General features: G+C 38.5%; 1 protein-coding gene across 4 annotated transcripts in view; it reads right to left on the bottom strand.

Annotated features, from left to right (window-relative positions):
* Positions 1-26947, bottom strand: part of LYST (lysosomal trafficking regulator) — a 174811-nt gene that overhangs the window by 7398 nt on the left and 140466 nt on the right. For 3 of the 4 annotated variants that reach the window (XM_026008722.2, XM_026008723.2, XM_072755922.1), the window contains exons 44-50: positions 25308-25525; positions 18225-18455; positions 15811-16000; positions 11988-12124; positions 8939-9037; positions 2526-2665; positions 2156-2253 (exon numbers count right to left, since the gene is read on the bottom strand). In XM_026008722.2, the coding sequence (XP_025864507.2) occupies positions 2156-2253; positions 2526-2665; positions 8939-9037; positions 11988-12124; positions 15811-16000; positions 18225-18455; positions 25308-25525 (1113 nt within the window). Of the gene's footprint in view, positions 1-2155; positions 2254-2525; positions 2666-8938; positions 9038-11987; positions 12125-15810; positions 16001-18224; positions 18456-25307; positions 25526-26947 lie in introns of those variants that run through there. The other variant, XR_012001060.1, reaches the window with a different exon arrangement.

The raw sequence follows: 26947 nt of genomic DNA, 5'->3' as shown, positions 1-26947 counted from the left end.
TTTCTTTCCTTCTTGGACCATAAGACTAGGAGGATGAACTCTTGTTTAGGTCACTAAACATAACTTTGGCCTCTCTTTAAAAAAAAAAATCATTATTTTTATCATATTCTCCATACACCAAATTCTTTTTCTGACTTCTCTTATATGTGTACTAAGAGGGCTTAAAAAATTGGAGAAGGCCTTTTTGTTCAGATTGGAAAAAAGAAGTTCTAGCCATTACTCTATTAAACTATGCACTACCTAGGGACACCTGAATACCCTACTTGCAAGTTAGTAATTGCAGCAAAAGTAATTTTGTTTTTTATTCCCATATGACTAGCTGATATAATATCACAGATATAAATCACTACTGGCAGCAGGAAAGTAATTAACTTTACAAAATTCAGCTCCCTAAGGATTAGTCCTAACTTCCAAATGTTGCTAAAACAAGAAAGTTAGAGAACTCTATATAAATAATCATTATATTATTCCCCCAGATTCCCTCTTGATATGACATACTAAAAGCTGCTAATGTATAAACCAAGGGAGAACAATTAGCAAAGTCATCAATCATTGGCCCACACTTGCATTATCAAAGTCAACTGTTTAAAATCTTTCCCCTTAGTTAGATGATTAAGAAATAGAAATGTTTCCAATGGCATTATTTTATAACTGGATGCTAAGATTGGCAAATGCTTCACATCTGATACCTTTAAAGCATGACTGAAGACATTACTTTTCTGGAATACAAGAATTAATGAATATTTAGTAAAATCAACATTAAACTCCAAGAGATGGCTGTAGTATAATAAAAAAATAGTTATTTGGTCTTTGTCCCAGGTTCCTGGCAGAGAGCTCCTAAACCCTTGTAATTTACCATCTTTTGTATGCTAATGAACTGACTCCTTGAGTGGTTAGGTCCTAGATAGCTTCAGGATGGGGGCCTGTCACCAGAAAAATCAGCCCAGTGGTTAGGAGGTTAGAATTTACAGTACCTCCCCACCTCTGGGGAGGTGAGGGAGGCTGAAGATTGAGCTCAATGGCCAATGATTTAGTCAACCTACATAAGAAAACCTCAGAAAAATCCCTAAGCAACAGGGTTAGGAGGGTTCCTAAGTTGGTTGGGCACATTCCTGTGCCAGAAAGGCAGTGCACTTTGACTCCACCCAGACAGGCCCTCTGGATCTCCCCCTATATACTTCTTCAGCTGCCAGCCCATTCCTTTCTTTTAGGGAGAGAGCAGGAGTGAGGTGAGGAGAGAAGGAATCTTAAGCAGGCTCCCCCAGCATGAGCCCCAGGTGAGGCTTGATCTCAACAACCCTGAGATCATCACCCCAAATCAAGAGTCAGACTTCAAATTTGCTAACTTCAAGTAGTGTCAACCACATCACATTCTTGACCTAGGTGGTGTTACAGTGATTGGAAAATTGTTGGATATCAGAAAAAAAAACTAATATAAAACATGCAAGCAAAGGATAGATGACCACCCAATATAGATACGTTGAAGATACTCTATACTGAGTGGGCAGAAAGAGAATTTTTTAAAGGATTCTTTTGATATTAAGATCCTTAAAAATGGAAATGCAAACAGAAAATTTATGAATTTTCCAACTGTTCTTTCCTGCTGTATGCGTCAAGTTTTTCAATACTACTTGAAAAAACAAAAACTAAAAACAAAACCTCTGATGAGGAGATAGAACTCTGTCATGTAAATTTTAAGGCAAATTATATCTCCATTTAGGATTCCATAGTATTATTGTTCTCTCTCAGGAACTGGAAGATATATATATTCAAAGTGGATCATTGGCTGATGCTTTGCACTTAGTCAGGAGGAAGGCAGAAAGTTAATAGTTAAAAAGCAGAAGCCAAAAAAAAAGACAGACAAACAAAAGCCAGGAAAATTCAGATAATTATGTAACAATTAACTTACATGTGCTCAAATGCAATCTTACATATATCAGAAAAAGAGTTAAATGATGACAATATTAATTTTTGCATAAGTTGGTCCCTCAATTGATGAACTTACTCTTGGACCTTTTTGTATTTTAATACACAAATACACTGCTACCAAGATATTAAGATGTTGTTAGGGACCTGAGAGATATAACCCAACAGTTTAACTTATGATGGAACCAGCTTATAATGGCTCTGTGCTTTGGTTTTGGGGCTTGCTCACCTGAATCACACACAGTGGCAATGTCACCTGTAGTTTCACTGGCAGACACTGCTGTGACAGGGCTTTTGTGTCCCGCCAGGCTTTGTACATAGCATAGCCTGAAAGACCAAAGACAAATCATTAAATGTAATTATATTATCTTATATAATTCCTTTCCTTAGGGTATGGATCAATTATCCAATTATCCATAAGGCATTCCCCACTATATTCCTATTTGGTCTTTTGATTTCAATTCAATTACAAAGTAAAGTTTATATTTCATGCTTAAAATAATCATAATGCAAAGACATTATTTTAGTGCATCTGTTTCACACAGGAAGAACTGAAACATAGAGACATCTATGTTTGAGTTGGAGACCTTCTTCTGTACCTGTTTAAGTCCCATATGATGCAGGTTCCATCTCTGCTCACACTTATCATTATGCTGTAGGGTTTGCAAACAAATAAGCTGGTTATCTCTTCTGTGTGCCCATACAGATGTATCTGAGACTCCATTTCTATCTCTGAGGGCTGAAATTTTAAAAAGTCAGTGAAGTATAAGATAAAAAAGTATGACAGAAGTTTTCCTAGTACTATGTCTCAAAAATAAAAACAACTCAAGTGACTCAAACATTCTTCTCAAGCATAATATGTTTCAATCCACTGTAGTTCAACTCTTCCCTGAAGAGTAAAACTAATTAACCATTAAAATTTTTTAATTCTCCACAATTTCAAGAATTAAAATGTTTTTCATTTTTTTGTCTTCTTATCCAGTCACACATATATTTTTATAGTTATGATTACTGCCACCCAAATAACTTATAGTTTGTATTTAAATATTCTCCCCCCAAAAAATTCTCTCATAAGCATTTTCTATTTTTGACATTGTCTTCAAAATGATTTTAATGGTGTTATGATATTCTATACAGTTGGCATGCCATAATTTACTTGAGCATTTTTATTGATAGACATTTAGCATTTTATTGATAGACTAAACTTTTATAGTTCTTCTGAATTATTTCTTTACAATAAATTTCCAAAATCCTATTAGTGAGTTAGCGAATACTAATAATTTTATAGTTAATGTACACTATACTTAGTGTACTCTCCAAAGGTATTATACCAATTCATGATGCCACCAACAGTAACACTCGAACACCACCATTACTTGTCCATAGTTACAGATTGGTTTTCTAAATGAAAGATTGCAAACTGATGTTCCAAGGTCCATGTTGGCTCACAGATGCCAGGTGTCTGTCTATACTAGGTTTGACTCTTGTTTTCATTAGACTAAGCTGTTTATTGTCTTAAAGTATTTCAATATTGCCACTTCAAAGGATATAGGAAAGTAGAAAGAATAAGTATAATAAAAAGCTGTATGCTGGCCACTCAGTTAAACTAATCCTAATATTTTATATAATCAGTTCTTTAACCAAAGAAAAAATTAAACATTACACAGTTTGTGTATTGTCCTATTTCTTTTGTCCGAAGTTACTACCTCCTGAATTATTTGTTTCCCTTGTATGTAGAACATATGTTTTACTATATGTTGCCATAACCCAAAACAACATATTATATGGTTTTTCATGTTGACAAATCACTTTATATGTGTGCTATTATTCTTTACGTATCTTTTGTATCTTGCTTTTTTGTTTACCACTGTTTTGGAAACATATCTGTGTTGATATAGTAGCTGCCACTCATCTATTTTAAGTGCTATATAGTCCAGGGTTTTATTCACATAAAAAGACATACTTTATGCTAAAAGTATCAAATGACCAGGCAAAATACCAGGCTCACATTCTTAGAACAACTGGCTTCTCAGCTCTATAGCAGTCTCGGACATGAGACCCTCAACCAAATACAATCACAGAGAGATGTGCTTTCACAAGGGCCAGAGTCCCAGGCCTGAGTCCCTGCTGTCTCTCCTCTGACTGTGACCCTCCCCACAGGGCCAGGAATCTGCAGGGCCCAAGGGTTGTGCCCCAAACCCTTTCAGACCTTGCTTTAGGGTACCTGAAACCAAGGAATTCTCTGACGGAAAAGGCCTGAACTCCTTCTTTCTAAGTTTCTGAAAATTTCCCAGCTTTTAAATGTCAATGAAGGTTGCTTTAAATCGCGTTTGTATTACAACCAACTTTAACTTTTTCACAATATTCATTTTCTTACATGTAAATTTGTGTGTAAATTTGTGTGTTTTCTGTATTTGTTATTATATTAAAAAAATTGGGACGGCTGGGTGGCTCAGTGGTTGAGCATCTGCCTTTGGCTCAGGGCATGATCCTGGGGTCCAGGGATGAGTCCCAAATTGGGCTCCCTGCAGGGAGCCTGCTCCTCCCTCTGCCTGTATCTCTGCCTCTCTCTGTGTGTCTCTCATGAATAAATAAAATATTTAAAAACAAATTATTTGGTGGTGCCTAGGTGGCTCAGATGGTTAAGCCTCTGACTACCTGCTCAGTGGGGAGTCCGCTTCTCTGCCTCTCTCTCTGCCCTTCCTCCTGCTCATGTGCTCTCTGTTAAAATTAATTAATTGTTAATTAATTAATTAAAAAGAAAATAAAAACTTATTTGGAGGAATTCCTCTACTTGTGGAATAGAATGCAAATATCTTCCTTATTTCTGCTGGATGACCTGGACCACCATATCAGTCTACAGACACCTTACCTAAGTCAAGTCTTGAGATCTGGACAACTTAGAGAATTCCAACCCAGGCTGTAATTCCATGCAAGAGGTGGCCCCACTTGGCTCATCCTTACCCTTAGGGTATAGTTCTTCAGTGACCAGCCTTTGGAGGAGGGTGTCCTTGGGACTCCCCAGCTTGCTCAGTCCTTGGGTATTGTTATCTATTCCTTTCACAAGAGCTGTCTCCAGAACTGACAAACGCCCTCAAGCAAGAGCTCCTCCCTGACTACTTATGTCTCTGGCTTGGGAATTTCATATGAGTTTGTCAACAATTTGATGCTTTAATTACACACACACACACACACACACACACACACACGTATGTGTATGGTTTTTTTTAACTGCATGATCATGAATAATATTTATAAGGTAAATACAGGACTCCTATCCTATAGTGATTCTTAATATTTTTTTTAGATTTTACACTTAATTTTTTTATTTTTTAAAGATTTTATCTAATTGAGAGAGAGCGAGCGAGAGACAGCGAGCGAGAGGAGCAGGGGGAGGGAGCAGCAGGCAGAGGGAAAAGCAGAGTCCCCACTAACAGGGAGCCTGACATGGGGCTGGATCCCAGGACTCTGGGATCATGACCTGAGCCAACAGCAGATGTTTGACCAGCTGAGCCACCCAGGCTCCCCTAGATTTTACACTTTAAAATTATTGCAAGAGTTGGTGTTACTACATGATTCCCTGACAGATCAGAAAACAATTTCCATGGGCAGAATAGGAACCATGGCATACTTTGTTTAAAAATGCTCTTGAGGGGCACCCTAGGTGGCTCAGTTGGTTAAGCATCTGACTCCTGGTTTCAGCTTAGGTCATGATTTCATGGGCCATGAGACTGAGCACTGTGTCCAGCTCCAAACTCAGCAGGGAGTCTGCTTGAAGATTCCCTATGCCCCTCCCCCTCCTCTAAAATAAATAAATAAATCTTTAAAAAAAATTGCTCTTGAGTGACATAATACTACCTCAGATAAACCTCATATATATCCTCCTGCCACCACTGATTCAGAACAGAAATGTAGCTGTTTACTTATATGAAGATGAGGTGGCCATACTATTTGTTCAGTGAAAAAAATGACTCAAAAGTAAATATTTTAAAATCAGCTATCATTTTTATTTTTTATTTTTTAAAATATTTTATTTATTTATTCATGAGAGAGACAGAGAGACAGAGACATAGACAAGGGAGAAGCGGGACTCGATCCTAGGACCCTGGGTTACGACCTGAGCCAAAGGTAGATGCTCAGCCACTGAGCTACCCAGGTGCCCCCAGTTATCACTTTTAGAAGACATTCTTCTCTAATATATAAATGGCTTATAATAATTCCTTATAACAAATCAACTTATTCATCTTTACCTAACATACATTGTAGAAGATGATCTTGGGAAATTCAACAGAAACTTAACAATATTCAGAATTAGATATGCTTCACTAGCTAAGGAACATATTTCATAAGATCCTCTTGGAAGTATTTTCTAACAACAATTATTTTGGTCATAACCTATATGGCACTTGGGGAGCCTGTCTTTTGTCTCTGTTAAAGCTATGAGGCAAATGAGAACATAAATACTTTTAGAACCCTGGCGTTCAGTGGGTTGGGAGAACAGAAACTAGAACATGAGGTGCCTTCTGCTAGCCCTATAGGCAGGGTCATGGTGCAGCTTTTGGGATGCCAAAATGGCAACGTGGTCCCTGAGCAAAAACCACAACAGCATCCACAAAAACCCACATCACCTTTGCTCAGAGCAAACAATGATAAAACCATAGAGCTAAGATGAGTTTTTCAACATGATTTAAATAGTAACGGTTAATCTCATGACTTGATTACCTAATACTATTATACTTAGGAGAAAAAAGAAAACCCTTATAAATAAAACTGAAAAACTTACTTTCAGGCAAATATATAACTGTGGGAAGGTAAGCAATGGAAGGCTTCACAAGCTTACAGTGACTTCCAAAGCAAAAGGAGCATATGTCTTGCCATACTCACACTGTAAGAGCTATACCTCTGATCTGCTACGTTTGAAGCTATGCTGTGCACAATTACTCCTATACTGACAACTTCGTCTTTTTTTCTTTAGCCCATACTACATACTGTGTTAGTGTACAATTAAAATGTTAAATTAAAATGAAAAACTGAAGTAAGGAAAACTAAGGACAAGGCTATTCAAAGTGCTGCAGAAAGCAAAAGAAAATAAAAAACAAAAGCAGCAGGGGATCCCAGGGTGGCTCAGTGGTTTAGCGCCTGCCTTTGGCCCAGGGCCCGATCCTGGAGTCTTGGGATCGAGTCCCATGTCGGGCTCCTGGCATGGCCTGCTTCTCCCTCTACCTGTGTCTCTACCTCTCTCTCTCTCTCTCTATGTCTATCATGAACAAATAAAATCTTAAAAAAAAAAAAAAAGCAGCAGCCAGTTTTTAAGTAGGAGTCTATGGTATGGTGGAAAATGATCTGAGTACACAAGCAGACAACTGCTCTAGCAGCAGGGATTAGAATATATTTGGAGAAAAAAGAAACAGAAGGGTGAGCTTAGAAGACAAATGTGATGTCAGCAGTAATATTAGAGGTGTTATAAAATTAACATCAGCTTTAGGTCTTTAGGAGTAAAAAGAAGACACTTCTCTGCTGATACCTTGGCATTCTTTTTGTGCGGGTATATAAGAACTTACCTTGTCTATCTCTCTTGCCCTGCTTTGACCACACGCCCCAGCATCTCATATCTAAACTACACATAAAAGTATTCACCAGTCCCCAAGTTACCATGCCTTTGTTTCCGTGGGGTTAGTTTCATGTCCCTGAAATACTCTGTTCTTTTCTCCAGTTAGTAAAATGATCCTTTAAGATCCAGCTCAAGTGGAACTTTTCAGGCTTTCTGATGCCTGGCCGCTCCTCTGTGCTCTTCCAGCCTGTGTGCGAACCGATCTCAGAGCACACGAGCACATGCTTCCTTGTCCTCCAATAACCTGGACTTGCCTGTCTCCTGAGAAGGGCCCTGCACCAGAGCCCACCTGGGCCACTGCAGAGGACTCCTAGCTGGCACCCTTGCCTCCAGTCTCCTACCTCCAGGTGTTGGTCCTGCCAGGTGCTACAGTGGGCTGCCTAAAATGCTGATGGGATGGTATTACAACTGCTGAAAGCATTTTAATGGCTCCTTAGGCTAATGGATCCTTATGCCCCAGTGATCATGGGAAAGAACCTTAATAAGAGCTTAAAAGGGAATAAACTTGGACAGAAAAGTAAAAGGAACCTAGCATCACCCCTTGCTAGGAAGACTGGTTTCACCCAGTAGAAGATATTTAATAATATAATGGAATGTGATGGGCACTGGGTGTTATACACAACTGCTGAATTATTGAACACTGCATCTGAAACTAATATGTTGGCTAATTGAATTTAAATAAAGTAAATAAAATTAAATAAAAAATATTATAATGGAGAAAGCTATAATGGGGGGTAGAAGCAAAAGAAAGTTCTAAAATAAAATGATAATTATCTTGGTTCTAGAATAAAAGGATAATTATCACCCCAAATTTGCCATTTGTCGTCAACAACACCACAGAGAGTTAATTAAAGAAAGGAACAACAGTAAATTAAAACAAGTATTGTATAATATGTCTTTTCTTCACTAGACTGTTTGATTTAATTTTTAAATTGGAAATTCAGCAAATGGCTAAAATAAATTGAGTGGGCCACTTGGATTTTGCTACAGTCCAGAGACTGCAGGAAGGTTAAATATGAGGTGTTCTAAGCTTCCAAGTTTTACAGAAGCACTCTGGCCGACATGAAGAATACAGGCAAACAGACATCATGATGTCATGAAAAATTCTAAATACCAAACAGATCATGACTCAAAATACCATCTGTGTTTGATACCAAAAAATAAGATCGTAATAATTATTTTCAAAAGTTTTCATGATCCTAATAAACCTAAAACTAAAGAGTCAGGTATGTAACCTTTTACATTTTAAGAGCTCATGTGAAGAAAGGATTAAAGAACAAAAGACTGAAGCACAAACACTTTCAGTTAATCTTATACCAATGAATTATATTTCATAAGTAATTTATTCTTCTCACAAACATGAAAATCCCAAACTACCCATAAAATGAGTGCAGGACTTACCGTGCTGCTCGTAAACCTGTTTGTGTAAGCTGTGATGACCCCACACTTGCTCCCAGTGAACAGCTGGCAACTGTCAGGTACCCAGGCACAGCTAGTTACCTTCAAAATGATCATACGAAAAAGCATGAGAAATGCTTCAACTTCTCTGACAATTACTTAAATAATACATAACCACAAAATTTCATAAACATTTTACTTGAACTGATTAAAAAGGTGCAAGAGATAATAATATCCTGTAACTTTAAGCCAAGTGTCTTGGTGGTTTCCAAGTTAAAATGTATTATAATACCCCACTATGATTTTTACATTTTTCTGTACACACACACACACACACACACGGCCATTTGTTCCTCTGAAATTTAAAAAAAATGATCCAGGATTGAGTAGATCCAAGGTTGTGTGTGTGTGTGTGGTTTCATGTATTTACCTGATTTTTACTTTTTTCTGCTTTTGGTGGGAATTGGGGAACATACACAGAAAGGTACTGCTTCTCACAGTTCTAGACTGTTAAATAGTTGGAGAAGGAAAGATATGTGGAGAAAAAGATCTCACATTATTCCTTGGAGACTGTAAACCCTTCAGTCCTGAAGGTGTACTGTGAAGGTACTATTCAAGGCCACTCAACTCTCTGGCTCTGGGTACCAGCTGACCACTAGCACTGCTCCCTAGCGTCTCTGCTCCCATGTGTCCCTTCTCCAGTCCTGTCCCATGGCCCACAGTCCTCTCATGCTGCACTAAGACAGAGGTCATCAGCCACTGACCTCATCCTCTTCCCTTGTGTGTCACATGTCATGGTCCTTCTGATTTAAAGGAGGAAGCTGGGGCAGCCCAGGTGGCTCAGCAGTTTAGCGCCGCCTTCAGCCCAGGGCCTGATCCTGGAAACTGGGGATAGAGTCCCACCTCAGGCTCCCTGCATGGAGCCTGCTTCTCCCTCTGCCTGCTTCTCCCTCTGCTTGTGTCTCTGCCTCTCTTTCTCTCTGTGTCTCTCATGAATAAATAAATAAATAAAATCTTAAAAGAAAAAAAAAAGGAGGAAGCCCCTCTACTTTTAAGACTAGCTCTATACCACACCCAGGGTTCTGAGGAGCCCTGGTCCTTGCTCTCAGAATGTCAAGCTGTCTTTTGCTGGCTTCTTCCCCCAGACCTGCAAATGTGCTCAGGTGTCTGCTACCTTCAGAATGACTCTCTGAAGTCAGAGAGGCAGGGGGCAGGGGGTCTATTTGTAGGGTCTAATATTTCATTTTATTTATTTTTTATTTTATTCTTTCTTAGAGTTTTTCCAGAGAATGAAGAGAAAAATGTACTTTTTTATGTACAAAATAAAACTTAGTGTCACCATGTGGGTCTACCAAACCCTTTCTTAAACCTAAGTTCTATTACAGCATTTTAATAATTTCATCTTCCCTCTGTCTTGAAACATTTTGCTGTTTCATTAATGTAGGAATTATTTCATTACTACTCAACAATTATTCCCAACTCTTCTTAAAAAAAAAAAAAAACAAGGAAAGGAAGAATAATGGATCTCTGGGAAGGAGAACATAATCTGTGAAGTAAACTGTCATCTTTTGGTTTTCTTATTGTACTGTCTAAAAAATGGTGTCATCTTTCAAGAAAGTATAAAGGAAGACTGGAGACACTGTTTCTGTACTCTGCTTTTAGCTTTCATTGAACACAGTTGGCAATTCAAAATTTTTCATATTCTACTGATAATAGAAAAAAGAAGAAAACTGAGAAATAAACTAGGTTTCACGATTATGAGATCAGTCAGAAGGTGAAGGCAAAGAAATGGTAGGACCTTAATGATGAGACAATGATTGTGGAAGTGAAATCTGAGTGTGGGTCCTCATATGATAACATCTTGGATGAATTTTCTCAAACTAAAGAACTACTGAGTGGATAATATATTTCTAAGGATGAAAATGAAAGGCAGTCATTTGACTGGAATTCTTTATTACAGGGTATTCTGCTTAAAGAATCTGGACAATCCTGTTTTGCTAAAAGGACTTAAGACAGTGTTCTTTTGTCTTTAAAGATGCTTGTGTACCAAACTTTACACGATGGAAGTAATTTTGCCATGCTTAAATTCTCATTAATATTTCTAATAAGGTTATTTTCCACTGTCTTATGCTTACTTTTGTTAGTTTACTGGTAACCAGATAACAAAAGTTAATGACCTTTTTTTCAGGTATATTGAAGTTTAAGCAAACTGTTCTCCTTTCATTGCCAGAAATCCCCACAAGTATCAGCTTATTCCATTTCTAAGGTGCTCAGGGAATGGGGAGATGTTAGGACACATGAATAGGCAGGAGATGTTATGTAGGTAATGGGAGTCATGGCAAAAGAATTTCCCACCGAAAGAAAGACACAGAAAAAGGGTTTAACATACAGTTTAGTATGGGAAAAAGTTGTGGCAGTATTATATATATATATATACACACACACACACACACACACACAGTCCAGATACAGTTTATACACAACTAGAAACATTTTTACAACAGCTTTAGGAGAGAATAGTGGGGAGTACTATTACACCAGTTTCAAAGAAGTGGAAAGAACCTCAAGTTTGGAAGGGTTAAGGTGCATGCCAAAGGCTAGAGAGTAAATAACAAAGCCAGGACACTAACACAGATCAGAGGGCTTTAGTTGGGCCGGATGCTCTTTCTACACATCATCACGTGATGCCTGAATACCCAGTCCATTTAGCAAAACCAAGTACAGAAGATAGCACTCTGGTTACAGAAAATGACAGAGTGACAAAAGGCAAGTAAACACTGAGAAGAAAGCAGTGTTGATTTTGTTCCAACACTGTGCCCATTGCTGATGCTGACTAGGTCTCAATAAGATACTGGGGGGGAAGACAAATTTTGGGAACACAGGATAGCAATGGTCAGGGAATCTAAGCACTGTAAACACTGCCTAAATCCAGTGTCATCAGCTTCCTGGGAAGATTAAGTGCAGAGTATTAAAGACCAACGCTACCAGTCTGGCTCCTTTCTAAAGCATTACACGTAATTATTATGATAAAGTACTTCGTAAAAAATGTTACCTGATACTGTTGTGAACTTTGTATAAAGTTTATTGGAGGCTCACTCTGTTTACTCTTCAGCCTTAAAATATTGTCAGCGTATCCCCAGCTCAGGATGGCTGACCACTGAATGTCAGTACTGTTCATGCTTCTCACACCTCAAGAAGGAGAAAGAAAAGTATCAGATTGCCATAGCTCCACTGTTATTTGGCAGCCCCCTAAAATGGCGGGTTAAAAGCTGAAGTTTACATAGCAGAACACAGTATCTTTTCAGTGCAAATCGCCTTTGTATTCATTAGCTGGACCAATTTAAGGTAGTTTTATTCCTTTAATACTAATGAAATTCTAAGAGTGGAACTAATTCTTTTTCACTCATGGTGTTTTGGTTAGGATTTATTTGAGTTAGTACTAAAATGTCTGTTAAAATTTATAGAAGACTATAGTCAAGCTTACTCCATTCATGTTCTGTGACCCTTTTGCCTTTAAAAATAAATATAAACTAGACACTGTTTAAATAACTTTGTAGGGCAGCCCCAGTGGCTCAGCGGTTTAGCGTTGCCTTCAGCACAGGGTGTGATCCTGGAGACCCGGGATCAAGTCCCACATCGGGCTCCCTGCATGGAGCCTGCTTCTCCCTCTGCCTGTGTCTCTGAACCTTTCTCTCTCTCTATGTCTCTCATGCATAAATAAATAAATAAATAAATAAATAAATAAATAAATAAAATCTTAAAAAAAATAACTTTGTAGCTACTGCCTGGACAACCATCAATACTAGAAAGAACATTGCTACCCTAGAAGCAATACCTATCCTGCAAAGAGATCTTTTAATCCTGTCAACTGCAAGGGCTTCGCATAGTAGACTTTGATTTAATGAGGTTCTGCTCTTTTTCTCTTTTTTACAACATAGTTTTATGTCCTTTAGGGATAAAGATTTGGTCTTCTTTTTTTTTTAAAGATTTTATTTTTGCATGAGAGACATAGAGAGAGGCAGAGACACAGGCATAGGGAGAGGGAGAAGCAGGCTCCATGCAGGGAGCCCAACATGGGATTTGATCTTAGGTCTCCAGGATCACACCCTGGGCTGAAGGTGGCGCTAAACCACTGAGCCACTGGGTTTGCCCAGATTTGGTCATTTTGTCATCCTTTTTCAGTACTGTTCATAATCTATGCCTTGTTGGTATGCTTAATATAGCTAATGTAGCATAAATTGCTATAATTGGTACCACTCTTGAAATCTGCATTGCCTAAGTCCCTTAAGGAGAGAGAATGTGCTCTATTTATTCCAGCACCTAGAAAAATAAGCCCACATATAGAGGGCTAAAACATATATATATTCGTTGAAAGAATCAATAGCACAGTGAAGATGTAATTCACAGATTTTCGTTTTCTTTTGTTGAGTACAATACCAAATGTTGACATCAGTTTTGCAACAAAGGAGTTGGAATATACTCATTTAATAAAAGCTCCTCTAAATATAAGCTGCTAGGGAAAGCAATCACATTTCATGAATCTCAGGGCTGATCAAATTCTACCATAATGCTTGGCATGTAGTGGGCACTCAATGAATGAAGTACATCTAGTAACTGTCCCCAGTTTCTTGTTCTAGCACTTATAAGATGCACCATCTCCCCCCCTCTTTTTTTAAGAAAAATAAACTCCTTTATTATTTTTTTTAAGGATTTTATTTATTTATTCATGACAGACACAGAGAGAGGCAGAGACATAGGCAGAGAGAGAAGCAGGCTCCATGCAGGGAGCCCAACATGGAACTCGATCCCAGGACTCCAGGATCATGCCCTGGGCCAAAGGCAGGTGCTCAACTGCTGAGCCACCCAGGCGTCCCTCCTTTACGTATTAGGGCAGTGAATCTTAAACAGGAGTTCTCAAGAAAGTGGCGTATCCAGCATGCATAGGCTTGGACTTGAGCATCAGAGATTCTGACATTGTGGCTCAAATGAGATCCAGGCAAGAATATTTTGAAATTCTGAAAGCATTGTAGGCAATTTGGAGGCACAATTTTCAAGTAATTGGCCTACACTGGGTTTAAGATCATCAAAACCTTATCAGTTACATTGTTTTATGCATGTATAGCACAGCAAAACCAGTTACTCAATAAAATAGCGCTCAACACCTTGCAGCTGTAGCATGTGACTAAACTCCCAATTGCTAGCTGAGCTATCACTCCCAAAGCCAATACAGTGCATTCTTGTGTGCTGGGTGCAGCAATGAGAGCTCGCACAGTCCCTGGGCACAGGGTGCTGTGTCGCCTCATGGAACTTTACTGAGCACTCAGAACGAGTCAGGAATTGTGCTAATCATTCCCTATTTAATTTAATCTTTACACTAAATTACCCTATGAAATAAATCCTTTTGTTATTCCCAATGTATACATCAAAAGCCAGGATTTAGAAGGTTTAAGTATTTTCTCAAGGTCAAACAGCTACTAAATTGCAGAGGTGGGTGGGATGCAAACTCAAGGCACTGCCCCTTCTGAGGCCAGTGTCTTGCATCTGTTGTATTATACTGTTGTATATTATAATGGGTTGTATTATACCACTTCCCCACACAACCTAGATGCTGGCAAACCCCGAATACATTCTACAAGGGAATAAAGTATAATTTGAATGAACACAGTTATTAAGGGCTCTGAATATAGTGGCACAAATAAGATAGGTTGACAATTACATTTGACATATTTAGGTCTCATCATGCTAACTGGGAACACTGCCCTTTCTCTTCTCAACAGAGACAAACTTCAATCCACTCTAATTTTTTAAAGGTTAATTACTCACAGATTTGGTACTTTAAGTATTAGTAGTAAATTATTTGTAACACACCTCACAGCTAATTGCAACATATTGGTGAAAATCACTGATATCACAATCGTTACAATTAAACAGATTTATCTTATCCTACTAATTCACTAAACTTAGATAAAATGGTAAGCAGCCTCTTTTACTACTGAGAAGTATAAAGGCAATCATTGATTCTATGATATAAACAAGAGTAAGTCTAAAAAGAACTGTGGTCCAGCCAGCACACTTCATTTCTTTGAGTGTCCTTGTTTAGCATGGGTAACATGCATCCTTATAGTGCAGGGATATCCACGGTGGAAGGCTACACGGGCCCCAAGGAGGACAGGGCATCAAAAATAATGTTAAACACAGTGTGACTGTCAGGAGGCATCTAGCCACCACATGCTGGCTTTTAGGTAAATTGCACACACTTGATAGAACAGTTGAGCATCCTCTCACAGATTTTAGTGCCCAAAGCCCACGCCTAGGAAGTAGGGAGAGTTTTTTTTATGTTGAGCGAAATAGTTAATTACATTAACCATAAAGTAATTACAGCACTTTTCCATGTGTTGCTGTTAGTGAGTTAGTGCACAAAGGGTGAGAAAAGCATCGCTTTCCAGGCACACCTGTTTTTAAAACCTATCTTCAAGGCTATCAGGACTTCCTTGTCTTGTTTGTTTTAATCTCATGACTATACCTTCTGAAGTACTAGTTTTGCTGGTCAAATTAAACTGCCTATTCTGGGATTCAAGAGCCTCAAAAGGTACATCGCTGTAAGACTGATATTGTTTTCCTCTTGTGAGCATAACCATTTATTCTGGCCTTTGACTCCTCTCATTTCAAATGGCAATGCATTTAATCCTTTTTTTTTTTCTTCTTCATACAGTATGATTAATTCTTACTTTGCACTAAATAGCCACAAATTTGAACGATTTTTCACCATGGACTCAAAACTTACAAATAAAACAAAACAGCAGCACAGAGAAGCTGGAAACATCAAATCTCATGAAAAATACACCTAGAGAGATTCTCATTATGTTTTCTTTTACCTTGTTCTTTGCTGTATGTCATCAGAAGACAGAAATTTTGGGACAAACCACAGATGGCCCTGGTGGGTAGAGCCTGGAGAGAACCAAATCTTTCTCCATGGGGCTGGCTGAAGCAGACCACAGGTACTGGAGCACTTGGAGAACCCACATACTCCCCCCACTTTAAGCCTTTTATCCATGACAAAGGACTCTAAAAGGAAAGTAAAAAGTATGATTAAAAAAAAATAAAAGTATTAAATACAGAATAACTAATTTAAATTCTAAACAAAGAGTAAGCAACCTGATTATAAACTCTTTGTAGGCAAGGATTATATTTTTTTACTTCCCCCATACTTAGCATATAGAAATATATTCTCCTTCTTGCTAGACACAGTGATGAGAATACAGACAAAGCCTAGTCCTCATGGAGTTGTGTTCTAGCTGGGATGAGGGGCAGACAAGAAATAGAGGCATTCACATCAGGTGCTGAAAGCTCTTTGAAGAGGGAAGGGAGAGTGTTGGAGCTGCTAACTTAGATTTGTGATTTGTGATCAGGGAACTGAGGAAGGGACATCTGAGCAGAGAACTGAAAGAAATGAGAGAGCAAAGTGGGGCTTGTTTGGGGACAGGCCATCCTAGGTGGAGGGAACAGTCAACACAAAGATTGTGAGTGGAATGAGGCAGGTCAGCACCAGGCTCCTACTCTGAGAGGACACACAGATCTTTACATGTACCAGCTGCAAAGTTAGCTAGCACTAAGTATAGTGTAAATTAAATGGCATCTATTACTTTTCAGGGATGTGCTATTAAATTATTTTGACATGATAAAAGAATAGAATAACCCTCAACTCTGAAACACAACATTGGTGATCTGGTTTTGGCAAATACTACCATACTGATGATTTAAATTTGAATTTTATTGGTTGTATCACTTTGATTTGACAGGCAAATTTGACATGTGAGCTATGAGCATAAAAATTTACATATGTTCTGTGTTCTATATTTAGTATATTTAAGTAACATTATTTTAAGAAATGATTGTCAAAACAAGGTCTGTGAAAACCATTTTCTCTTAAAATGGGTCATGGTTTCCTGCAGTTGGGGATGTGTTGCTTCTCTCTCCACTAAGATTCTTCCCAACCCTCTAGCACCTTTTCGTTTTCTGCCATTCCCCTCTGCAACCCTTACATTTTATAGTAATTCACAGTCTCCCATCGCATGCTGCTTTAATGATGAAGAATTCAGTTGAGGGTTAGAATCCATTTTACTCTTAAGGTTTGCCTGCTTTAGTTTTGTATTTCAAAGTAAAAATTATGGCAATACTTTTTACCATTACAATCTAGGGAGGCCAAAGACATAAGTAAGGTCCTCTCTTAATTGTAAGCCAAAATATCCACAGTTAGTACTTTTGGTGGAAGATAGCCATGGCCCTGCTGTGCATGTGTGTACAGCCATACACATACAAACTATTCTCCAGTCCTGGACAGTTCCTCTCCTCTGGCTGGCAGGTTCTTCTTAGGTCAATGCCCAGGGGGGCTTTCCCTGGTAGGAGTCCTCTGGGAGTTGGCCATCAGACCTGAGTTCCCCAAAGCACTCCCTTGTATCACTAACACAGCATTTACTACACACAGAATATTGCTGTGAATGATGTGCATCTGTGTTCACTGGCTGCAGCACACCTTCTGGCTATAACTATTCTATTAGTTGTGGTGTCCCTAGGGCCTTAGAAGGGGCCTGTGGAATTGAATCAACTTTTTGTTGAATTCTATTGAAATTCAAATGCCAAATGATAATTGTCTTTCTCTGATTGACTTATATTTTTTAATTTTTATTTATTTATGATAGTCACACAGAGAGAGAGAGAGAGGCAGAGACACAGGCAGAGGGAGAAGCAGGCTCCATGCACCGGGAGCCTGACGTGGGATTCGATCCCGGGTCTCCAGGATCGCGCCCTGGGCCAAAGGCAGGTGCCAAACTGCTGCGCCACCCAGGGATCCCTGATTGACTTATTTTACGCAGCATAATACCCTCTACTTCCAACACATTGATGTAAATGGTAGGTATTCATCCTTTCTGATGGCTGAGTAATATTCCATTGTATATATACCATATCTTCTTTATCCATTCATCTGTCGAAGGATATCTTGGCTCCTTCCACAGTTTATCATTTGGTTTCACTCATAGGTGGAATATAAGAAATAGTAAAAGGGGCCATAAGGGAAGAAGGGGAAACTGTGAAAAATGAGTGAGGAAGACAAACCATGAGAGACTCCTGACTCTGGGAAACAAGCTGAGGATCACTGGAGGGAAGGAAGGCCAAGGGATAGGGTTAGTGAGTGACAGGCATTGGGGGGCACGTGATGGGATGAGCACTGGGTGGTATATGTTGGCAAATTAATTTAAATTAAAAGAAAAAAGAAATTCAAATGCCATACCGGATAGGTAATTTCTTTGACCTGTTCTCGGGTTTCCCTGAAAGCAAACTGCACCAACAAGCCCACAGCAGCAGGAAGCTCTCCTTCAAGGTTGAGCTTGGACCCAGGTCTGCTGGCATGGGCTGACTGGAACAACTGACGAGGGGTCTGGCCGTAGGTTTTTATCATGGTTTCTAGTGCGCGCCGCTGAACTGGATCTTCAACTGCAGAGACATCCATTCCAAAATATGTCTGAAGAGTGAAAGAGTACAAGAGAACAAGAGGTATGTAAAATACAAGACCACCAAAGGGGAAACAACAACTTGTTTTATTCTCTAGGTGGTAGTTTACTATCCTCTTTTTCAAATGGAAATGATTTTAAAATGTTTTTGATTAGTTCCTGGTTCACTGAGGGAAGAATAGAAGTATTCTTGGTCTCACTGAGAGAAGAATATAAGTAAAGTAATCGAAGTTTCTGAAAGGGGAAATGAAAATAATGTGTCTTGGTTGATTGGTGCTAATTATGTATGTTTATAAAACTTTTTAAAAGATTTTATTCATTTATTCATGAGAGACACACAAAGAGAGAAAGAGAGAGAGAGAGAGAGAGAGAGGCAGAAACACAGGCAGAGAGAGAAGCAGGCTCCACGCAGGGAGCCTGATGTGGGACTTGATCCCTGGACTCCAGGATCACACTCTGCCTCCAGGGCCGAAGGCAGATGCTCAACCACTGAGCCACCCAGGGATGCCCTATAAAACCGACTTTTAATTTAAGACCAAAAGATATCATAGAAGACTTCATTTATATGCACAGTAAAGGAAATCATCAGTAAAATGAAAAGTCAACCTACTGAATAGGAGAAAATATTTCCAAATCATACTTCTAATAAAAGATTTATAGCCAAAAAATACAAAGAACTCCTACAACTCAACAGCAAAAAAACAAAACAAAAACCTGATTAAAAGATGGGCTGAAAATCTGAATAGATATTTTTCAAAGAAGACACACAGATGGCCAAGAGACACATGAAAAGATGCTCAGTATCACTCATCATCAGGGAAATGCAAATCAAAACCACAATGGGATATCACCTGATAACCTGTCAGAATGACTACCAAAAAAAGACAGGAAATAACAAGTGTTGGGGGCAGCCCCGCTGGCTCAATGGTTTAGTGCCGCCTTCAGCCCAGGGCCTGATCCTGGAGGCCTGGGATCGAGTTCCAGGAGTTATTAAAGTTCCCTGCAGGGAGCCTGCTTCTACCTCTGCCTGTGTCTCTGCCTCTCTCTCTCTCTCTCTCTCTGTGGGTCTCTCATGAATAAATAAATAAAATCTTAAAAAAAAAAAAACAAGTGTTGGTGAGGATGTGGAGAGAGAGGAATGTTTGCTCAGTTGGTGGGAATGTAAAATGGTGCACCCACTGTGGAAAATAGTATGGAGATTCCTCAAAAGTTAAAATGTTAAGTTAAAATTTCTATGATCTAGAAATTCCACTTCTGGGTATTTATCTGAAGAAAACAAAAACACTAGTTGGAAAAGGTACTCCTGATGTGTACTGCAACATTATTATATATATTACAATAGTCAAGATTTGGAAACTACTTAAGTGTCCACTTGTGGAAAATGGATAAAGAAAATGTGACACACACACACACACACACACACACACACACACACACACACAGAGGAATATTATTCAGCCATAAAAGAGAATGAAATCTTGTGATAACATGGATAGACTTTGAGGGCATTATGCTATATGCAATAAGTCAGAGAAAGACAAATACCATATGATTTCAATTATACTGGAATCTAAACAAACAAATGAACAAACAAAAAACAATAAACCAAGCTCAAGGATACAGAGAACAGATTGGTGGTTGTCAGAAGTGAAGGGTAGGAGGTGGGTGGAGTGGGTTGAGAGTGTCAGAAGGTACAAACTTTCAGTTATGAAATACATCCTGGGATGTACTGTATAGCATGGTGACTATAGCTAATAAGACCACATTGCATATTTGAAAGCTGCTATAAGAATAAATCTTAAAAGTTCTCCTCAAAAGAAAAATAATTCTGTAACTATATATGGTGATGGATATTAACTGGATGTATTGTAGTGGTCATCCCAGAACATCTACAAATATCAAATCATTATGTTGTATATCAGAGACTAATATAATTTTTTATGTCAATTATACCTCAATTTAAAAAAACAAATGAGGCTTTTCTTTGGTCTTGTCTTTCAACGAAGACTGATGAAAAAATAAGCAAGATTTTCACTTAAGTTGATCCAAAATAACAAGCAGATTAGCAAGTGTATATATTTTTTCTGTAGCTGCCTGTCAAATAATGGTCAGAAAACTAAAATGAAGGGGTTAGTCAAAACGATTTCAGGTGGTCAACAAAACTGAACAAGACAATGTAATTTTCAGGTTACGGCAACAGAGAGGCAGAAGAAAAGTAGAGGATCCTGCCCCACCCTGATTTTCTCAGTTTGTAGAAATGAGGACTAGAAGTTCAAAGCCATTTGTATCTGCCTGAAATTATGTGCTATCCAAATACTTTTTTGTTCTTTGACATTAATATGCTTAAAGAAAGATTCTGATTCCTCTTCTTTCAAGACACAATGGCTGGTTTCACAGGATGATTTTCTGTTGCTAACTCATGTAGGGGCCAAGGGCAGCCTGCCCAAAGATGGGGCACTTTGGCATACTGGTTAGTTTATTTTAAAGATTTACCACTTATTTGAGAGAGAGAGAGAGAGAGTGCAAGAGGATGCAAGTGCATGCAGAGGAAGTGGGGGAGGGGCAGAGAGAGGGAAAAGGAGAATCCTAAGCATGGGGCTCAATCTCACAACCCTGAGATCATGACGTGAGCCAAATTCAAGACTCAGATGCTTAACCAACTGAGCCACCCAGGCACCCCAAGCATATCAATTTCATTTTAAATAAAAGTTACTTAGGAGATAGCCTGTGTAAGGAGACCCAGACCCTCCCCTGTCCCCCTGCAAGCAAGAAATAAATTTCCCATGTGAAAGGTACCCTCCCCATAGCAGGAACTAAAGAGACATCTTTATCACCGGAGATGGGAAATTTAGAGTGGAAAAGGCTGTATAAACAATGCTTGTTACTTTTTACTAATTTAATACCCCAGCCCAAATTCTGTTTAGAAATCCTTACAAATTAAAGCTCTCAAAGTTAAGTTTTCTTTGTCCCATCAATTCTTCACAGATTTATTGTCTTTTTGTCTAAAAAGTATAGAAACTGCCTGCCTTGGTCATTTCATTAGGTCTTAATTTCATTATTGAGCCTCTGTGTGAACATAATTAAACTTTGGTGTTTTTTTCCTATTAATTTGCCTTATGAAAAAAAAAATTAAAAAAAATTAAAAAAAAATAATCTGCCTTATGTAAACCTAACTCTTAGTCTAGCTAGAAGATCTTGAAGGGCAGAGAAAGAATTTTTCGTTCCCTTCACTCACATACATCATCTTGGAGAGGTCTATGAATATCAACTACTGAGGCATGTTTTCTCACCAATATATAGAAATTAGTAAGGAGCCTAGATTTTTGAGGTCTCTATCTATCCCTTTTTCCTGGGCAAAGGAGTCAGGAATTTGAACAGTAGTATCATTGAAACCCAAGCAAAGTCCTTCATGCTAGCATCCTTCTTATGACACGAAGCTGAAGAGAGAGCAGGTGGGGGGGGGGGGGAGTGGCTGGGGGGCAGGGCAATAATCAGCCTGGAAGAGGAGTAAAGACTCAGGACTTGCCATGGTCCTTTTCTTTCTCCTTCAGGTTTGGAATAAAAAAAAAAAGACTTCATGTATAATACTAAATGATGAAAAAAGTCATTTGTTTAAAGTGATATATAGAAAAGGCAAAAATGAAGTTAAGATATGATGTTGGTAGGTAGTTCAAGAGAGTATCATTTAGGTTCTAACAAAAACTGTGGGTGACTGAAAAAGTGTGGTGAAAATTGTAAGCTCTGTAATGTAAAGAGCATTATTACACTTTTCTTCCCCCTGTTGTCATCCTCTGCAGTCAGATGGAGAGTGATGCGCATTTCCTTCTTTACTTCTACAACTAACAGTCAGGAGCTGGATACAGATTTGTCATGTTCTGTGTATACACATTTGTACAATGAGCCTTTTAGCATTTCATCAGGCGTAGCCAATTTTATTACATGTCTAGACATAATCTTTCTATAAATGCCAAAATAAAATTTCAAAGATTCTTTGGAAGTTAAATAATCAGCACTACTCTTCTTGTGTCCACCACCCCCGCTGCCACCACAAGAGATCAAATACTTATTATAAATGCTTATCTAAGCATGGTCTTTTTTTTTTTTTAAAGATTTTATTTATTTATTCATGAGAGACACAGAGAGGAAGAAGCAGGCTCCATACAGGGAGCCTGACGTGGGACTTGATCCCGGGTGTCCAGGATCATGTCCTGGGCTGAAGACAGTGCTAAACCACTGAGCCACCAGGGCTGCCCTAAGCATGGTCATTCTTAAAGGCTGCTTGATATGGTATACTCAAAAATTCAAATGAAGACTGGAAAAATCCTCTAGCTAGGGCTTTAAAAAATTTATTTGAAAGTAGTGTTTCTCGGGCAGTCCGGGTGGCTCAGCGGTTTAGCGCCACCTTCAGTCCAGGGCATGACCCTGGAGACCCAGGATCGAGTCCCACGTCGGGCTCCCTGCATGGAGCCTGCTTCTCCCTCTGCCTGTGTCTCTGCCTCTCTCGTGAGCACTCTCTGTCTCTCATGAATAAATAAATAAAATGTTAAAAAAAAAGAAAATAGTGTTTCTATATTCTATGGTATCAATTTCTAAGTGAATCTTATATATTAGTGAACAATGAATTAATATCAAAAGGCATTTCTACATTCTTTAACAAGATTAACATTTATTTATACTTAGTTCCTCGGCAGACATTATCCTGTATGAATTGCCTTCCTTATTTATGAGGTTGGTATTATTGTTCACATTTTACAAATTTGTATATTTAGGTACAGGGAGGTTAAGCTATTTGCTCAAGGTCACAAGGCAAGTGGCAGCATTACAGGATGAGGGTTTGAACTCAATTCTGAATTCAGAGACTGTACACTTAATCACTCTACTTTCTCTGGCTCTGTGAATTGAATGTTATCATATTCCTAGAACAATGGCATAAACTCTACTCTTTTTAAACCTCAAAGTCCCAAAGAAATAGTGACAAAAATTCCAGTAAAATGACAATTATGTGGGATATTTCAGCATGCAGATACTGTTAATGTGAATTTTACATAAGAATAATTGAAAAGATATGTTAGGATTATAGGCACAGAGTATAATGAGATTATTTTTATTAATTTTTTTTAAAGATTTTATTTATTTATTCATGAGAGACAGTGATAGAGACAGAGACACAGGCAGAGGGAGAAGCAGGCTTCACGCAGGGATCCTGATGTGGGACTCCATCCCAGGTCTCCAGGCATGACCCTAGGCTGAAGGCAGCGCTAAACTGCTGAGCTACCCGGGCTGCCCTATAATGAGGTTAATGTCAAAATTCCTAATTGCTTTTAAAGTTATATTTTAGATCAAATATAAATGAAGGTAAAAAATTACACCTGAAGCTTTGCCTTTACTTTATACTACTCTTATGTAGAAAATTATTCACCCACTAAGCTGTATTATCCCCTTTTCCAAAACACTGTGCCACAGCATTTCTCTTATCAGAGTCATCAGTAAAACTTACTCTCTTCTAGACCTTTAAGTCTCTGAAGGAATTAAATTTTCTGTTATTGTAAAGATACTTAAAATAATTAGTGAGCAAAATTAGTGAGCAAAAAGTTCTCTAAAGAGAACTTTATTTTGAAATTGCTAGTTAGGAATGGGTCTCTGGCATAAATCAGCCCAGGTACAGAGCACATAACCATAGGTTCAGGTGTGCATTTTCCCTGCATTTGTTACAAACACTCCTTAAACCTACGCAGAGAGGTATAGCTGGAGGAGAAGTCCGAGTCAGTCTCACCCTACTTCCTGATTATAACATTAGGAAAGCAGAGAGGCTAAATGCCTTACACAGTGGATTAATGGCTACTCTGCTATACTCACTGTCTCTGAGTGGCCACTAGGCAACACCAGGCAATAGCTTTGTCCATATTATTTGCCTTTTTGCCCCATTCCTTGAGGAATTTCGTTCTAGAGGCCTAATCTGGACCCCCACTACCAAATCCATCCAGGCACCACCACCCAAACATTCCTTCTCACCCTTCTGTCCCCACTTAAATCTTACTCACCTTCATATACCCAGAGTTTAGCAAATTAAATGTTTCCTTAATGGATAAGATTTTTTAAAATAGAATGCAGCCTATCTAACATCATCAAAAAGTATATGTGAAAGTGTAACAATTCTACTTCTAGGAATTGATATTGTGCTGAAGTTACCATGGCAGGCCCTAACTGCCCTCCCTGGACAGGTCTGCTTACAAGGTTGGCCCTTGGCTGGTACATGGAAACACGGATTTCAGGAGAGTTCCTAATGGGATAAGAGTGGCTTACCATGCCGAAACTGTTTGCACAAACAATGTGGCTTATACTGAACACCTGATCTCCTTCTGGGAGCCTGGGATTTCAGTACATGTGAGAGAGAGTTTTTGTGACCAGCCCTTAATAAAAATCCTGGGCTCCTACTCTCTAATGGGCTGCCCTGCTAAACAACATTATGCATGTTGCTGATGGAAATAAGCATGTTCTTTGTTATTTATTGGGAGAAGATTCTTGGAAACTTGAGCCCGGTATCCTCCAGCTTTGCCTTATACATTTTCCTTTTGCTGATTTTGAATTGTATCCATCACTGTAATAAACCGTCTGTAAGTACAACTATTTGCTGAGTCTTTAAGTCCTCATCCAGCCTGGGGATGGTCCTGAGGAACCCCTGATGGATAGCATCTCAGTCATTTTTCAAGAGGTGAAATACAAAACCTGAAAAGTCTTGGGTAACAGTTTAGGCTGTTGCCAATTCTCTCTGATAATGGGTATTTTAAAGAAACAGCCCAACAGCTGACCTTTTATTCAGGTTTTGCCTTATATAAATGCATATTTTTAAAAGAGTAACTTACAGCAGGATGAAAAACGTTGATGGCTTGAACAGAAGCTTTCCCTTTTTGCTTATACCCGAATACCAAGTCAATCCACTGACAGATGTTCTGGGATACGTAGTCAGACTCTAGAGCCTGTCGATGAATGAGGATAAAAAGACGAGGATCGTTACGTGCCCAAGGAGGGAGGTTGACGTGATTAACCCGTTCACCATTCTGACGCACACCAAAATCAAAACCTAAAAGAGAAGATTAATATTAATGCTTACCTCCCCAAAGCATGCCTCATTTGGCCCCCTGAGCAGGTGTTAAGAGTTCCCAGAAACAGCTAAACAGCTATTAAAAGCAGGAAAAGCAGAGGCAAAGAGAACAGTGATATAATTGTTCATCTACTTACTTACCGAATGATAGAACTACATGGGTTAATGCTATCCTAATTAAATTTGACATTTTTCAACTTTATCCTTCTATAAAGTGTCATACCATATTGAAAAAAAAAAACAGCAGAAAATCAGTCTGCTAATTTCAATATTCCACTTATCAAAATTTCAAATGTAAGTGCTTACATATCTATTCTATTCAATTATAAACTTGATTAAAATAAAACTAAGGCTTTGTATAAGCATTTCTGAATTATTGGTGTTAAAATCATAATCAAATTAAGACTATATTTAGTAAATATTAGCATTCTGTAGTTTAAAAAAATCCAAATAATACAAAATATACACATTCCTAAATGAACTGTTAACTTTATGGTAAGTATAGAGATCTGTCCTGACACCATTTCCACTAAGCATTCCTATGGACAACAAAATTATCGCACCACATTGAATTAGAGAGTTCTTCTGTGATCTAAATGAGCTGTTCTCTAATTGTTTCATTAGTCTGCTAGTGTAAACAAAAATCTCAGAAGTGTTTGTTTAAAAAAAAAAAAAAACCGTCCTAAAAGAAATGTTACAGAGATGTTTTTGTGCTACTTTTTACAGACACCATAATAGAATAGAAACTAAAAAGGATCTCTTAAAAGCTGATTACACTCTACATAAAATTGAGTCACTGTCTACTTCCTTCTAGATCTTGTGAAAACAGAAGGATATTCATTAATTTTGGAAGTATTTTGAAATGATATGATGTGAAATATAAAACAAGGGCTTATATAAATTAACATGGAGTGAGGGTGGGGGTCATCTCAAAAAGCTCAGCTCCTCCCACAGACAGCTGCAGAGGGATTTAGGACAGACTGGCCAAGAATCTACAGAACTCTATGTGAGCAGCTTTGGGAGAAGTGGCAGGGATTTACTGATTTAACAATAGTGAATGAGACATCTAAGGACTGAGCTAGGGAGGGGCTGAGCAGCAGGGAGTCTGTATAAACTCACATCATTCTCAACTGTTATGTGCTCTAGGGACACATCACAGGTTGGCACACACAAAGCAGATGACTGGAGGTACAACGAAAGGCTTACGGGAATGCTGATAGGAAATGACATGATGTACATGATAGCAAACCATATTTTCCAAAAATATAACAACACTTGCTTTATTGCATGCTTTTCCATAATCTTGCTGCTCCCCCATCAAGTGGTAAAATCTATATTCTTTCCTTTTGAATGTGGGCATGCACTTGTGACTGCCTCACAAACAGAATGCAGTAGGAGTCT

This window comes from Vulpes vulpes, chromosome 4 (genome assembly GCF_048418805.1).
Source record: "Vulpes vulpes isolate BD-2025 chromosome 4, VulVul3, whole genome shotgun sequence".
Lineage (NCBI taxonomy): Eukaryota > Metazoa > Chordata > Mammalia > Carnivora > Canidae > Vulpes > Vulpes vulpes.
Note: the sequence above shows the minus strand (reverse complement) of the source record. Positions and strands in the feature narration are given on the sequence as shown.